Source organism: Lytechinus variegatus, chromosome 9 (assembly GCF_018143015.1).
Source record: "Lytechinus variegatus isolate NC3 chromosome 9, Lvar_3.0, whole genome shotgun sequence".
Classification (NCBI taxonomy): Eukaryota; Metazoa; Echinodermata; class Echinoidea; order Temnopleuroida; family Toxopneustidae; genus Lytechinus; species Lytechinus variegatus.
This window is the reverse complement of record NC_054748.1, coordinates 24,698,391-24,714,136: the sequence shown is the minus strand read 5'-3', so window position 1 is coordinate 24,714,136 and position 15,746 is coordinate 24,698,391. Positions and strand designations below refer to the sequence as shown.

The following is a 15,746-nucleotide window of genomic DNA, read 5'->3' as shown; positions in this document are numbered from 1 at the left end:
TCTATCATTTTTTATGTCTGCCTCTCCCTCTCTGCGTTTCCTTCTCTTCCTGTCCCCGCAATCACTCTTTCTTTGTTCTCCTCTCTTTATTTCTGTTTTCCTCTCTTAATATATATATTTATTCCATTCCCCTCTATCTTCCCTCTTCTCTCTCTCTTCATCTCTTTCTTTATCTCTCTCTGCCTCCCACCTCGCTTCCCCTTATGTTGATCACCCATTAATACTTCCATACTTTGGCAAAAGGAAGCAAGTTACAAAAGTAACTTGTTGTAAATGAGCAATGTATGTTCGTCGTATTTTTTTTACATAGGCATGATAGGCGTCAATGCAATTTAACAGCATATTTTCTTCAATATCTTTCCATAGAACGATCATTTCTTCTCCAAATTTTGCCCGAACCATTACAAATGGTGTTTCAGAAACAACAATAACTCAAATTTTACTGATGTGTCACTTGCTTCCTTTTGCCAAAAATGGGCTGAATATGTATAAGATACAATTCATTTTTATTTGCTAACAATTCCTATCAAATGTACACATCGCGTGTATGATTCACGTTAATGAGCTACTAAAGATCCCATTATACCACAGCTCTGCTGACTCGGTTGATTTTAAACTAAGATGTTAATAGGCAAAAAACGCGAAAAGTAACCTTTCCCCTCAGCCTAAGATACTACCACATATTATGAAATTGATAAACATATAACATTATCTAAAATTATTTGAGGGCTCGGTCGCTTCCCTTCTCTCTCATAAAATGGTTTAACATCAGATTATTATACCGAAAACCAAATAGTCTCTTCATCCCGCCATCGGCATGAATGTTCACTATATGTACCCATTCAATCTGCAAAGATACATATCAGGTTGCTCTATGTATCATTTCTTGTAAAAGGCTTGGAGCCGAAAATCCGTATTCTTCGGTCCTAAGCTCATGTTTTTTAAAATATTTTCTCTTAAGTCTTTTTGTTCTCATTGTTTCATTTTCGGGGTTTTCACGTTTGGTTTTGGGGCTTCCTTATATGCAGTCACTATTATTTTATGAAAAGGGTTCGAAGCAGTGGCGAATCGGGGAGGGGGAATAGGAACCATCCCAGACCCCCTCTCCTAATTTGAGTGCCATGAAAAATATTGGTATAGGCAAGAAAAAACAATTCTTTTTTGCTTCATAAGTTTTTCATGACAAAATTCCTGCATTTGAGAGAAACGGAACCATAATTCCGGGCTGTCTTTCAACAAATCCCTTATGAGTTAGAAAACACCAATTAATTACTATTATAACAAAGCAATCGAAAAAGAGTACTTTAAAAAGTGGAATACATAGGAAAATAGGAATTATTTATTTCCATTCTTATATTATTACTTGGCAAAGATTAACACATTGTACAAAAGTTACAAAGGGGAATACATGCCGAATACCACTGTGAATTCATGGCCAATAATAACCCAAAAGAAAACTAGTTGTTACACTGAAAACTGAAATATTACATCAAAATTTAAAATGGGCCAGGGAGATGAGGCATATTGTGCGTTCGACACCGCACCGTGCACCTCTAATCAAAACTAAAAATAAATTTATATAAAAATAAAGAACACGGTAGAGTATAAACGAATTGCTTCTGAACAAGGAATACGAATTCCATCTCATATTTCACCCAGCATATCGAACAGAATATGTTTCCTTAATTTTTACCAATACTTTTCTTAAGAAACCCCTTTTTAAATATCTCGTTTGTTAGAACGTTAGACTATAGGGAGGTGGATAATAACAGAATAAGAAAGGGCATAATAATTGTTTCCAAGGCCTTTATTTTTTAATTTACTACTTGGAAAATCTTAGGAGCAGGTGCCCCCTCCCCCCTCGTAGCGCCCTTGAAGATTATTTGTGTCTCTATCTCTTTGTCTGGGCAAGGATAATTTCATCATGGTAACGGAAAAACGTACTTTATAACAAATATATTAGATAAAATAAACAATGGAAAATTTGATATGTCAGAGCAAGAGAAACGATGACATGTACAAATTGTCTTTGGATCGATACGGTGTTAGTACAGGAAGGAACAAAGAATGTATTTTGTAAACAACACACAACCTGATCTAATCAGTCACAGTAAACAATAGATCAAAAGCTTCGGTCTCTGTTATGTTGGTTAGTCCGCTAAACTTCGTTGGAGAATAAAAAAATGTCAAAAAAACTTCTCGAAACAGACGGCTGCCAGCTGTCTAAGTAAGTAACAGAGATGCCAAACCCGGATCATCAGAGTCACTTTCATTGGACAATGCCTGGTAGAGTTTTGCATCTTTTTGCAAACCGTTACACGAACAATTCTAGTTTGACCGATGAGCAGTGATATAGTTTGAAAAAGTGAGGTCCTATAGCGCACCCCTGAGGGATGCATCAGGAAGCGGGTCACCAGCCTAACGTAAGGAAGCATATTAAAGAAAAGTTATTGTCTCCAATGGTTTATCTACTTTTCGTGGGGATGGGGCTTGTCCTTCCCGCATTGTTCTTTTAAATTCTGTACAGCAACCGATTAGGGAATGATTATCCCCCCCCCCGCCGCTATAGACTTATCCGAAAATACCTCGTCTGTACACATTACACATTCAGCTTCAAGTATATAATAATAACAAAATCTCCAGCTGATACAGAAAAATTACAAGCCAAAGAATATACAGAACGCTGGCATATTGCTCATGGTCAGGCAGCGCTTACTTTATGATTGTAATATCCCCCACACTCGACACAGGCTATTAAGGACAATCTGCTACACATCTGTAGCTTGTCGTCACTTCGCTCTTCCAAAAAAAAATAGTGTCCAGATATTTTTTATATATACAGTCTAGATATAATTTTACAGTCCAGATGTCCAGATATACTTTAAAGTCTTGGTGTTCCGTTCATTCCTTCATCAAGAAGGCGAATACGCGAATAAATTTCATCCCAATCCAGGAAGGCGCCCTCAAGCAACCTTGACTTGTCTTTGCCATCTTTGAAGGTCACTGTATAGGCACTGCGACCATGCATTACCCGGTTGTTGTCAAAGGTAATTACCTCTCCTGAAAAGTCACAATTTTCAAAGAAGAGAAAGAGAAAATTGTTAATATTGAAATAATATTTAAAACTACGTTAATTGAATAGGATCTTATGAACCATTTTCTAATAATAAATTGTTCGGTCTAAAATGCATGCCGTGCTTAGGTTCAGTTATGGGTTATGAAGAAGATATCAAAGAACACATTAAGATAAATCATTCAGGTATGTCTATGTTGTTTCAATGGTCAAAATAAATACTTTTCTTCTCATTCATCAGATTTTCACAAACTCTAATTGAGGATTTATTTCATTTTAATGAATAAAAACATCTGTATAATGGCAATTTGTAATAAATAACCACTCATCTAATTGTGTTCATGCTTACTTAGATTTTCTTTTCTAATTTGAGTAATACCGGCTTTGAAATCAGTACGCTTCGTTGATTTCCTCTTTGTATTTCCATTTTCTGTAGACTGGTAATCTGAATCGTTATTTTCTCAATATAAAAACTCTCTACACTATAATTTTTCATTTTTTATTGTTGAATTTTCAAATAGGAACTGTTTTTACCAAATCCCTTTATCTTTAAAGCGCTTATGAAACATTCTCATAAAGAGTCCTCTAAGACAACGTTACAACATGTTCAGGAAAAACGTCATAGGTGGCAAAACGTACCTTCTTTAAGCTTGTAGTTGATGAAATTATCCTTTCTGTACATAGCTGTGTGGAATCTCTTTAGGGCCTTATAGACGCCTTTAACCTGACGAACAGGAATATTGATGTAGGGCGACCTCACCTGGTCGTTGTATGCCAACCCTTTGAATTCACCGTCATCTGTGAGCCTGTGAGGCGGTAAAAAATGGAAAATATGGCTATTCAACGATTTATGAAGGAACACCAATTATTCACCATCCTGGAAACTGTTAAAACAAGTTTTAAAATGTCTTTGTAGCTGCAGAGAAGGTTTTCGAGAAGGTTTTGTAATTGACAAAGAGAAAAGAAACTTCTAACATAGTACGTCATACCAAGGCAAGTAAAAACTAATCCTGAACAAAATTCGCATGTGCCAGAATTTCATGAACACAGTGACTAAACGCCCCAAATTTATTGGTATCCTATAAAATCTAACCCAGTTGCTCTTGTTGATTATAAAATATAGATGTGTAAAAAATATCTGATTTGTATATGTAGTCATGATCTCGAAGCGCATGGCCTGGAAAATAGTCATGACAGTTCCTCTAAATTACGCATTTACTTTTTATACAGCACTTACTTGCCAGTTTGAAATCTATTTGGGCTCGACGGTTTCGTTTTGGATAAAAATACCCAAGAATAAAAGAAGCTATAGCGAAAAATAAAAAAAATAGTTTCCGTAAAACCAAGAAAAAAGAAAGAAGAAGATTATAAGTTTTTCCTCTTACTCTATCATTGGTCTTGCCTGTTGAAGATGCGTATCGATGAAGTCCTTTCCGATTAACCGGAAGTCCAATTTGACTTGGGTCAATGTCTCAAAGGATTCTGGGTCTTCTGCTTTCAGCCTATCAACAACTCGCTTTGCATCCACGAACTGGCTGTCTCCTCCCTCAACCTCACATTGGCGAATGCAGTGAAGGAGCTGAACCTAGAATATTCGAATTCAAACTAGTAATTTTTAAGATTTTCAACAAAAAAATATAATAAGAGTATGACAAATAAAATTAAAGATTTATGGAAAAGAGAAGAAAAGAAAAACAATTTCCTACTTTTTTGTGAGACAGTACTTGATATTAAACGCAATTACCCCGAAACTTCCCATGGAGTTCCTTGATCATTTCAAAGAGTGCAACATTAGCAATAGCTGCAATAATGATATAATGTTATTATATCATTGTAATAAAAATGTCATCATTACCATTATCGCCATTATTCTAATTGTTATCATCATCAGCAGCAACAGCATATCGCCCTTATTCTGATCTTATCATTTACATCATTATCATTATCATCATCATCGCCATCATCATCATCACCTCCACCATCATTATCATAATTATCATTATCACCATCAATATCACCACCATCGTCATCATCATCATCACCACCACCATCTGCATCATCATCATCACCATCATCATCATCATCATCATTTTTTCCTCCTCCTCATTATCACCATTGTCGTCGTCATCATCATCACCACCATCGTCACTATCATCATCATCATCACCATCATCATCATTATTTTCCTCCTCCTCCTCCTCATCATCATCTTCATAATCTTCATCTTTTTCTTCTTCATCACCATCATCATCATAATAATCATCATCATCATATTTATCATCACTAACCCCGGGCCTGTAATCGTAGTACGGTAAATCCACATGTAATCCGAGCTCGTTGGTCGTGAAAGCCAAACTGCTCGAATCAAACAAATTTTCAACCCTAAAATCAGACCTGAATATAGTGGAATGAAAGAAATATAATTATAAATAATTAGAAAAATAATGACACCTTTTCATATCATCAATGCGTAACATCTTTTCTTATTTAGATTTTGTTATTTTTGAGTATTTAAGAGTGTAGAACAGCGCATGTCAGCACCAGTTTAAGACCTGTATCCTTACCCAAGATGTACATTATTCTGATCATGTAGTCTTGCTATGTATGCCCAGAAGAATTTCATTTAATCTCATTTCAATGAAACACCATTTCGCGCTTTTTTCAAACCACAACATTTGCCGCCAACAGAATTCCCAAAATGTTTCCAAGAATAAAAAAAGAGATGAAGATCCGATAACGGGACTTTGTGTTATCTTGATTCCATTGCGTCATACTTAACGATGAAACTTAAACTTGTTTCAACTCAAATAAAAAAAACCCTTAATGTTTGTTTGGAAAATTATGTACATACGTATCAAGACTTTCATGACTATTGTATGTGGCAAAAGAGTCACGGTACACTAGATCTACATGGAGTTAACATCCCCTTAAAAGTTTAAATTGGTTAAAAAATCGAACTTTCAGCTTTTGCACTTCTATTTATACCAGAATATCTGTATGACAGTTATGGAACTTAAACATACCCATAACAGGTGAATCTCTCGTAGCCGACCCTGTCGCACACTTTCTGGCAGATCCCGTCACTCGCTGGTGCATACTTGATCATGACGAGTCCATACTTCACGAGGCTGTCCATCCAGTCGTAGAGCGTCTTATCGTTGTTGATGAAGTCCTCGTAGCTGTAAGATGGTATGGTCCATTCAGATCCCCAGGAAACCGGTTTGATCTTACGGACGACGTCAAAGTCCGTCTCATCAAAGCGATGGAGTTTCAGCCATTCGGATGGGTAGATACTATCGTGATCGTCTGACCACTTTATCTGTGGTAGGAAAAGAATCGGAACATGTAGTGTGCATCAGCGAAAGTTTATTTTGCACAGATTTTGATCTGTGCGACAAGAAGAATGGGAACGGAAATTATGCACCAGCGAAGGTGTATATACATGTACGTATTTTCCTATACTTGCCAAGTTCAGGATTTCCTTTTGTCAGTTGTTGTGCCACACGAGAGGTCACATTAGTGCGTGAATGAGTGATCGTACCAGTGAAGATGCAGAGTCTACGAACCTCAAGTCTTCAGAACACAATTGAATTAAGATAACCTGAAGTCCTACTATTTCTGTACTAGCTTAGATTCCCTCGTCTCGAAAGTTAAATGGGTGCCGCATAGCCCCCATCGCCACATTAAAAACCTTTGACTAACGCTGCGTTTGTTTCTTCTTTTTTTTTTCTCTCCCATGGTTTTTATTTTGAGGTAAATAATTTTGCCACATTTTGAGAACCCGTACCTAAACCAGACATTTTGACCGCATAAGTCTGTTAAATATAAAAGACGAATCCAGAATACTAGCCTATCAAATTAAAATCATCAATTCTTATTCGTCAATGTTGTCGTGTGAGTCAATCATACAAGGAAATTACAATCACCTTCAAGACTTTTCCATCATCCGTGAGTCCTTCCTGTACAGGTTTCACTTCCGGGTCAAGATTAGCCATCAGGAAGGACCTCTGGTAGCACACCTGATGGTAGCATTCCTCGCACCGACAGTTGTCCCGGAGCCACACGTAAGGGTACTGACCTTGGAAGCCATCCTTCCATGTGATCTCGAACCAATCCTCAGAGGCATTTCTCGCTATGGAGGCGATCTCCTCATCGGTCGTGATGGCGGATTGTGTCTGCGCTGTCCTGGTGATGATCTTGGAAGGTCGGTACGTACCGGGATTAGTTGACCAACTGGTCCTTGTCGCTGTGCTTGTACTGTAAAGAACATATTTGATTCGAAGAGTAAGAAATGGCAGTTCGACACCTCATATAGATATTTTTTGTTCAGTTAGTATGATGTAGACCTATTGTCATGACTGTCATAAATCAAGAGCTAGTTGCCGGAGATAACTAGTTGACTGAAACCAGCTGGCCCCAGGCCCAGAGTATATCGACTTCAATGCAGTGTATAATTGCTCTTATCTGTTTTGCTTTTGTTTGTTATTGTTACCATATTTATGTTTTTAAAATAAATCATAAAAAGAAAGAAAGAAAAAAAACCTGAAAAAGAGACGTCCATTCCATCTACAGCCAGTTGCCGTAGCAACCAGAGCACGTGACCAGTTTGATGGGAGGGCGTGGTTGATCGGAGATGCCAAACGTGATGCAGTTAACCGCAGAGCTGACAAGGCCATGCCGATAGAGGGCGATCTTTGAAAAGTAAAGCAAAAATTCTTATACTTCACATCACAGTTGAAGATATCAAATTGAATTACGATTTCGAATGTTCAATATAGTCATGATGATTTACATAAATAGAAATAGATGAACGACTTCTTAAAAGGTTGTTCTATATATATGCGAATGCTATTCTTGGTATTTTCTTTCCTTGTAGAAAACGTGGTTTGGGGTTTAGTGTGTGTGTGTGGGGGGGGGGGGCGTCGTGGTTTAATGGTTATGACTCTCGTCATTCAATCTGAGGGACGTGGGTTCGATTCCCAGCCATGGCTTCACCAAGAAATTTACCCACATTGTGTTGCACTCAACCCAGTTGAGGTGAATGGTTACCCGGCAGGAAGAAATTCCTCGAATGCCAAAGCGCCTGTATAGGCAGCACGGCTATAGCCGGTGTAATAATAATAACAATATTATTGTAATGGGCAGTTGAGTATATACACATAGGCCCGAATTCAAAAAGATGGACTTAAGTTATACCGGGGTATAAAACGCGTCATTTGACGTCATTTTAATCCATGGTCTAAAGTTAGCACCTAGGGGCTAACTTTTGCGATTCACAAAGGTGGACTAAAGTTAGCACCGGGGTATAACTCAGCCGTGGATCAAATTTAACCCCGGGTGTTAAAGTTAGTCCATGGATTAGTTAGTCCACCGTTTGTGAATAGCGCGGTGGACTAACTTTATACCCGGTTATTAGTTGACCCCTGACTAAATTTAACCCCGGTATAACTTTATACCTTTGTGAATTCGGGCCATAGAAATTGCACAATATAAATGTGCAATTATGATTATTAAACTTTATTGAATAGTTACGGTTTATGTGTCAGGAAATGTCAATCATTGTTCTAATCACTCTGTGATGGACATAGGCCATTCGAAACCAAGTCACCTACCCCCAAATCCCACCATCTACCCCCATATCCCGATCCCCACCAACCGGGCATGTTGGCTCAGAGGTAGAGCGTCCGCCTCATGAACGGGAGGTCGGTGGGTTCGATCCCCGGCCGAGTCATACCAAAGACTTATAAAAATGGGACCTCCTGCCTTCTTGCTTGGCGCTTAGCATTTAGACCGGAGAATGGTAATAATAACTATTATGTTATGCAGGGCCCGCTGGAAAAGCAGTCTTATGATTGAAGTGGCTACCCTGGGTAAATAAAACGTTAATAGTATTGTAGCTGCTATTAACATATCATCCCCTTTCATTTATTGGGTAGATACCATATTTGGTTCTATTTGACACAGGAACTATATATATATACTCACCTAGAAATAGTCATTACAAATATTCATTACATTTCGACAATAACGAGTCAACATTGACCAACACCATTTTAAATATTGACTTTGGATCCAAAAATTGACTTAATTTTATCAAAACCCCGGTTGACAGTACACCTAAATTTTTAATACAATGTTGTATGCCTATTTATTGACCAAAATGATAGAATATTGGGGGAGGGCTAGGAAAATAAACTTTTAAATTTTTTTTTGTCTCTTTGCTGAAATCAAACTAGGAAATATTTCCACTCTATTTCAACGTCTTACAGGGAAAATCCACCTCGAGAAAAAATAGGCCTATTTGGAGACGAAATTAAGGAAAAGAACATAACATTTATCAAACGGAACACGTTTCGAGGTTCACATCTCATTAGCAGCCTAAAATCATAAAACAGAGGTTTGTTTGGATTTCAAGAAAAATTAGGCAATGCCAAGTAACATTATGAAAATGTCACCAAAATTGCTGCCATTTTTATTTTAAGTTTACACATTTCAAAATCAATTTCACTATTTCATGTATGCAAGTATTTGAAATATTTCCACATTGTTAAAATAATCGGAACAAAGTTTGATTTCTCCCTATAAGAAAACAGAATATTTTTAATTGACTGTGATTGAATGAAAATGAGTAATTGTAAAATCTGCTAAAAGTGATATATTCTATATTTCAGATCATACAGATAAAAATTAGTAAAATCATCGGTTCCCTCATTTTTCTTATCACCCTCATTGTGAATAATTATAAATGTTTTGTGAAAATAAGCGAAATTTTGATAGCGATAACTTTCTTAATTTGCATTTGACTTTGATAAAATTTTCAGCATCATGCTCTCCTGATATTCCTTTTTATTCAAGTCAACTTTCCGGGGTGGATTTTCTCCTTAAACAGCAAAAACTTTTCCATTTCATGTTTTTCTATCTTCGCCCATACATTTTTTCAAAATACAATCCAGTATGATAAGAGGGCTTAATGACTTACATAAGACCCAAATAATTAGTTATAACCGTGTGGCATTGACTAGCGAGTTTTCGCTCAGTGACGTTCGGGGCTTACTTCATATTCACACCACCAGGTTACTGTCCTGTTATTTACTCTCTAATAAATATACCAAGCAAATATCAAACCTGATAAGCTACTTTGATCAAAGTACGTTCATTGGCGGAATGGGTGAAATATTTGAGGGGGACGGAACAAGCATGCAGCGTATGGAGCAATTTTTAAGTCATGGGGAAGCGAAGGGAGCAAACCAACTATTTTAACATATTAAGAATAGAAATCTAATTGTGTGACGTATTTCGATAGTACAGAAAATTGAATTAAATTTCACCCTTATTTCCTCCTTTACTTCCTCCTTTCCAATGTTGCCCCCCCGCACACACAGAGTATGACGGAGTGTGCGTCATTACACTCCCCGTAAGGTCGTTATTTGAATAGCGATATTACTTGATTTAATGAGAGACGACAATCATTGAAATTGATCTTTGCCTTTATGTATTAACAAGATAAGGATAATTATGCCAATTATGCAATTTTTATAGCGTGTAACACTATCAGACTGCTTTGACCTTGGGTTATAATGGTAATTCAGTAGTGCAGGCAAGGGGTGAATGTTGGAGAAGGGGGCGGGGCAGGGGCGTGTCTCCTCTATTAGCGTGCGAAGAGGACAAGGTGTTAATAAATGTAAAAAAACTCGAAAAAAATTGATAATATAATATACATGTATGATGAATAAAATAAGCAGTGGCGTAACTAAGGGGGACATAGGGGGCACGTGTCCCCTCCCCCCCCATCGGCTGGCCCAAAAAAGGGAAATGGAGAAAAAGAGGGAGAAGGGAAAAGAAACGTATATAATGAGAAAGAAGAAATTATTGTTCATTATATTATTATACTATAATTATGTTATGTTACTATATATTACATAAAAACACATTTTTCATAACTTTATGAAACATAATTTGCTCAGGGCGTATGTCTTCATTGATCCTGGTGCTCGGATTGTCCGTTTAACTAGACATAATAGATCAAATATTATTTTGAATACTATAGTTTTCAAGTATATTTGAGAGACGTGACGTTGTCAAATCAAGTCAATATACACCAAATATATTTCCTCGCATTTCGAGCTATTATTGTTTTATGTAGTGACATATGATTCTTTTTCATGACTACTTAAAGTGATTGCCCCATTTTAAGGTCTTAATATAAACATTTCCTGTCCGTGCTTACGTTCGCATTAAAGGATTGGTGAGATATGTCTGCTCTTCATGAATTCTAAAATCAGTCCTTAAAATGTCCCCTTTTCTCAAAAATTTTCAGCTTGCGCTTCGCGCTCGTATTGTTTGTTTAGCGAGACCGGTACGTAACATGATAACAAATATTTGCTTACAATGTCCCTTTTCTGGTCTGAATATCAACAATTTTCATTTCGCGCTTCGCGCTCGCATTATTTGATCAGTGAGATACTTATCCGTTTAATGGCACTGTCCTTAAAATGTCTCTATTAGGTCAATATACCAGGCAATTGAGCGCGCTTCGCTCGCTCATTATGTGATTCAAAATTTTGCTGGTGCACCCCAATGCCGTGACCCACGGTACGCCACTGAAAATAGGTATTTGGTAAACGAAGCAACCGATGTTTTATTTCACACCCACCTTCATTTTAAGCCTAAAATGATTTAAATAAAAATAAAATATTTAGGTCATTTCACAAAGAAATGTGCAATGCCATCCCTTTCCTTCATCGTTTAAAAAAAGCCCCAAAACATCTTTCGGCAAGAAAGCATATGTTATAGATAACAGTACATTTCATGTCAATATTGATTACAAAAAATCAATTTTTAACAAATATGCAGCATTGTCATCTTTGTTGTATGATTTATCCTTTTTTTATCAATGAGAAATATCAAACTTTTCCCTGTTCAGGGCAACACCTTTTGAGGAACTCCTAAAAATACACTCTTGCCAAAATTTGAAATATTTCATTGAGCTGAAGATATCATTAAAACAACATCCTCAACCAAAGAGAGACTCATGTAGGCCAATATTGAGAATCATTATCTACATTCTTTAGACAGTTAGATCTAAATCCTTTACAAATATATGAAGATTACTTTTAAAACTGATTCAGAAATAATTTAAATCCAAATTTTTTATATATACGAATAAATCGTTCGGCAAAACAATTTTCTGAGCCAATTCTCAGCGAGTCAGTGCGTACATCGCAAATTGCACGTCCCTAAATGCGCGACATAGGAAAGTATACAATAAGAATAAAGTATAACAATCATGAATATTAAACAAATATGTTTCAAATAAGAAAAAGCAACTAAAAGTAAACACGATAATGATAATAACAATCAAAATAAAAAGTGAATAAAATATGCAAATGAGCACTGACGAACTTATCTTTATTAAAACTAAATCTCTGCGAACTTTTTATGGTACCAAACAACAACAAACTTCTGAAAAGTTCGTCGGGCTCTAGATAACGTCGTATACGGAATTTCAGGAATATAGTTATAAAGACTATTTTAAATTCTTTGGCTACAGTTCATAAAATAGCAGGATGAGTCATACTTTGAGATACACATACTCATATTTTAAGACTGAAGTATAGGTCTACAAATAGGCCAGCTCATCCAAATGTGAAATTGATATTTTGTATATGGAACTTAATCAAATCGATGTAATTAGATGAGCTACTTCTTTCTCGCTAAAATACATGCAACACTAATATGAGACTGTATTTTAATTATATAAAAATAAATATCTAAAATATAAATAGGACCAATATGCTTATAATTCATGTAAGAGTATAAACTACGAATATGCACTATTCTCTTCAAATTGTTGTGCGCTGTTTCTTGAAATAGTCAATATGCCGTCCCGAACAGAAGTATATCACCAAAACATAGCATTTCCCGCCATTTCATATTAATTTAAAGCGTTGAAATTTCATTTAAAATTTATTCAAAGAATTTACCTTGAAATCAAGACGAAAGGGAAATCAAAAACACGAATGCGCTACCGCATCAATAGATCCCTTCGTGAGGAGATATTATCACGTATTGAAATGAAAGAACAAATCATATTGCAGGCTTAGTGCCAAAACAAACAAAATTATGATTTGATTTGCAGTTTGCACTCCCCCGGGGGCGCCACTTACATCGACGAGCGGATACCATGCGCGACCCCCAAAACACGTAAATAGGATGTCTTTTTCAAGATAGGGCACGTTACGTACGTAATGTAAAATGGGTGTCAAAAACACTAAAATAATGAAAAAAAGGATATCTATTTCGCTAGGAAAGCTACGTGTTAAGGGTCAATTTTGCGTGGGTATAAACAATCAAGACTAAAATGTTTTATAAAGGATGTACTTTTTGCCCCAGCAGTGAACACTACGTGTTTAGAGTCCTAAACCCAAGGTAAAACCGACGACCGACGTGTTTGAAATATCACTGTACTTAATTGTTTCGCATACATTCGTAATTCCGAAGCTTCGTAATTCCGAAGGTTCGGTTATTCCGAAGGTTCGTATTTCCGAAGGTTCGTAATTCCGAAGGTTCGTCAATCCGAAAACGAAATAAGGTTCGTAATTCCGAAGGTTCGTTAATCCGAAAACGAAATAAGGTTCGTAATTCCGAAGGTTCGTTAATCCGAAAACAAAATAAGGTTCGTAATTCCGAAGGTTCGTTAATCCGAAAACGAAATAAGGTTCGTTAATCCGAAAACGAAATAAGGTTCGTTAATCCGAAAACGAAATAAGGTTCGTTAATCCGAAAACGAAATAAGGTTCGTTAATCCGAAAACGAAATAAGGTTCGTTAATCCGAAAATTAAATAAGGTTCGTATTTCCGAAAATGAAAATAATTCATTTTGGTAACAAAAATGATGTTGTCATTACAAGATTACACGATATTATGCAATGATAGTAGTAACGATCGATGATGTGTGTTGGGGCCAAAGCATGTATTTCATTGAGAATGGCGCCCTGATCAAGCATAGGCTAATTTCGATTTTATCTGAGCAATTGCTGCCTATAAGCAAATGGTTTAATTAAAGATGCAGGGGATCAAGTGTGTTTGAAGCGTGCGAGCAACCTCTAGATAATAGGATTTGTATTGGAGGGGATGTCATTTTTAATAACAGCTTCTGCTGGTAATAAAAATAAAAATAATACTAATAATGATCCATGTGAGATGTTGAAAGCGCGAATCGCAAGCTGAAACTAGTAGACATTTCATGTAACAAGACGTGAAGTGAGCATTCGGAGCATTTTTTGTAATCATGAGAAAGATGTGTATCTTTCTAAAGAATTAATGCGAGGGCGAGTTGTAATTTGTTTATATACTGACCTGGGGCCCGTTGCATGAAACTTTTTACCTGAGAAAACTCAGGTTGTTTTTACAGGAGTTTTTGCCCTGTGCTAAAGTAATTGGCGGAAATCAGACTAACCTTAGTTTTCAGTTTTTACCAGAGTTTTCTCAGGTAAAAAGTTTTATGCAACAGGCTTCAGACAGTAATCTTTTAAGGACTGCATTTAGTGACTCATGAATAGAATATATATCTCACGAACTATATAATGAGAGCGCGAACCGCAAGCTTAAAATTTGTGATATTCCAACCTGAAAACTGGACATTTCATACTTCTTTTTTGTAACCAGGAATAGAATGAGTTCCTCAATAAACAATACTTGATGCGAGCGAGAAACGTGAGCCAAATTTTTCCGATTTTCCAACCTGAAAACTGGACATTCTATAGCATTCTTGTAAAAAAAATAATAATAGCTGGGAGAATAGTTTTCAGAACTGAAGTGGCTTCCCTGGGTAAATGATATCTATATCAATATCATCATTCTAGGCCCACATGAAATTTCCAAAAGTTTGAGCACGTGATTCGCTCGCAACATCTCACAAGGATGCCATTTTCACAGTATTGACCAAAAAGGTGAATTTTACATCTTCAGATTTGACTTTTTCCCCCAAACCGCTTGCTCTCTACGCTCGCAGAAATGAAACGTAAATATATAACTTTAGCATGTTTAGTGATCGCTTAAAAAATTGTGCTCAATTTAGTTACTACAAAAACACACAACCTCTTTACACAGATGATAATCTAATGGTGAAAATATCCGTTTGCACCAAATTGCCCCTATTGGCCCCTTTTTTTTACTTTGCCCCCCCCCCAAAAAAAAAAAAATATGTTCCGCCGCCATTGGCTAAAACACGCATCGTCTTCATGGCTAACTGCAAAAAGTTCTTAAAATGTCCCCTTTAGATCAGATCAGAGCTTATATATTTAAAAATTCTGTTCGCGCTTCTTGCTAGCAGTTATTATCTAAATTTAGTTACATAGGCATCTCGCTTTGAAGATCACAAACATATTGCCCATCATATTAACAAAAATATAGCTCGCGCTCGCATTATTTAAAAAGGGTTTATCATGTTATTACATATTTACTTTATTTTATAAGGATAAAGCTAATTATTGACTGTTAGGACTACCCTTTCAAAGAAACAAACAAAAATCAACTTTAAACTGCCGATCAAGGAAAATATGGCTAAAAAAAATCCCCCCCCCCTCTATTTGACGAAAGTTGGATCCGCCGGGAGGGAGGCAGGGGGCATCAAAAATGGAATAAAAAACAGGGGAATTAATATTTTCCAAAA

At 36.5% G+C, this 15,746-nt stretch overlaps 1 protein-coding gene across 1 annotated transcript; it reads right to left on the bottom strand.

Moving 5' to 3' along the window:
• Nucleotides 1-1,317: 1,317 nt before the first annotated feature.
• Nucleotides 1,318-13,142, bottom strand: LOC121420965 (gamma-butyrobetaine dioxygenase-like). Its single transcript, XM_041615524.1, has 8 exons — nucleotides 13,057-13,142; nucleotides 7,616-7,765; nucleotides 7,000-7,330; nucleotides 6,097-6,392; nucleotides 5,362-5,467; nucleotides 4,459-4,658; nucleotides 3,713-3,879; nucleotides 1,318-3,060 (listed from the first exon to the last, which is right to left on the bottom strand). The coding sequence occupies exons 2-8, from the start codon at nucleotides 7,747-7,749 to the stop codon at nucleotides 2,882-2,884; spliced, it is 1,413 nt and encodes a 470-aa protein (XP_041471458.1). The 5' UTR covers nucleotides 7,750-7,765; nucleotides 13,057-13,142; the 3' UTR covers nucleotides 1,318-2,881.
• Between the last annotated feature and the right edge of the window lie 2,604 nt (nucleotides 13,143-15,746).

What these genes read in the sequence shown, in the direction of transcription:
- LOC121420965 (XM_041615524.1), bottom strand. Translation starts at nt 7,749, where the DNA reads ATGGCCTTGTCAGCTCTGCGGTTAACTGCATCACGTTTGGCATCTCCG. An exon ending in AATGGACGTCTCTTTTTCAG is followed by an intron (nt 7,331 to 7,615) that starts GTTTTTTTTCTT and finishes TGTTCTTTACAG; the next exon opens with TACAAGCACAGCGACAAGGA. An exon ending in ATGATGGAAAAGTCTTGAAG is followed by an intron (nt 6,393 to 6,999) that starts GTGATTGTAATT and finishes TTCCTACCACAG; the next exon opens with ATAAAGTGGTCAGACGATCA.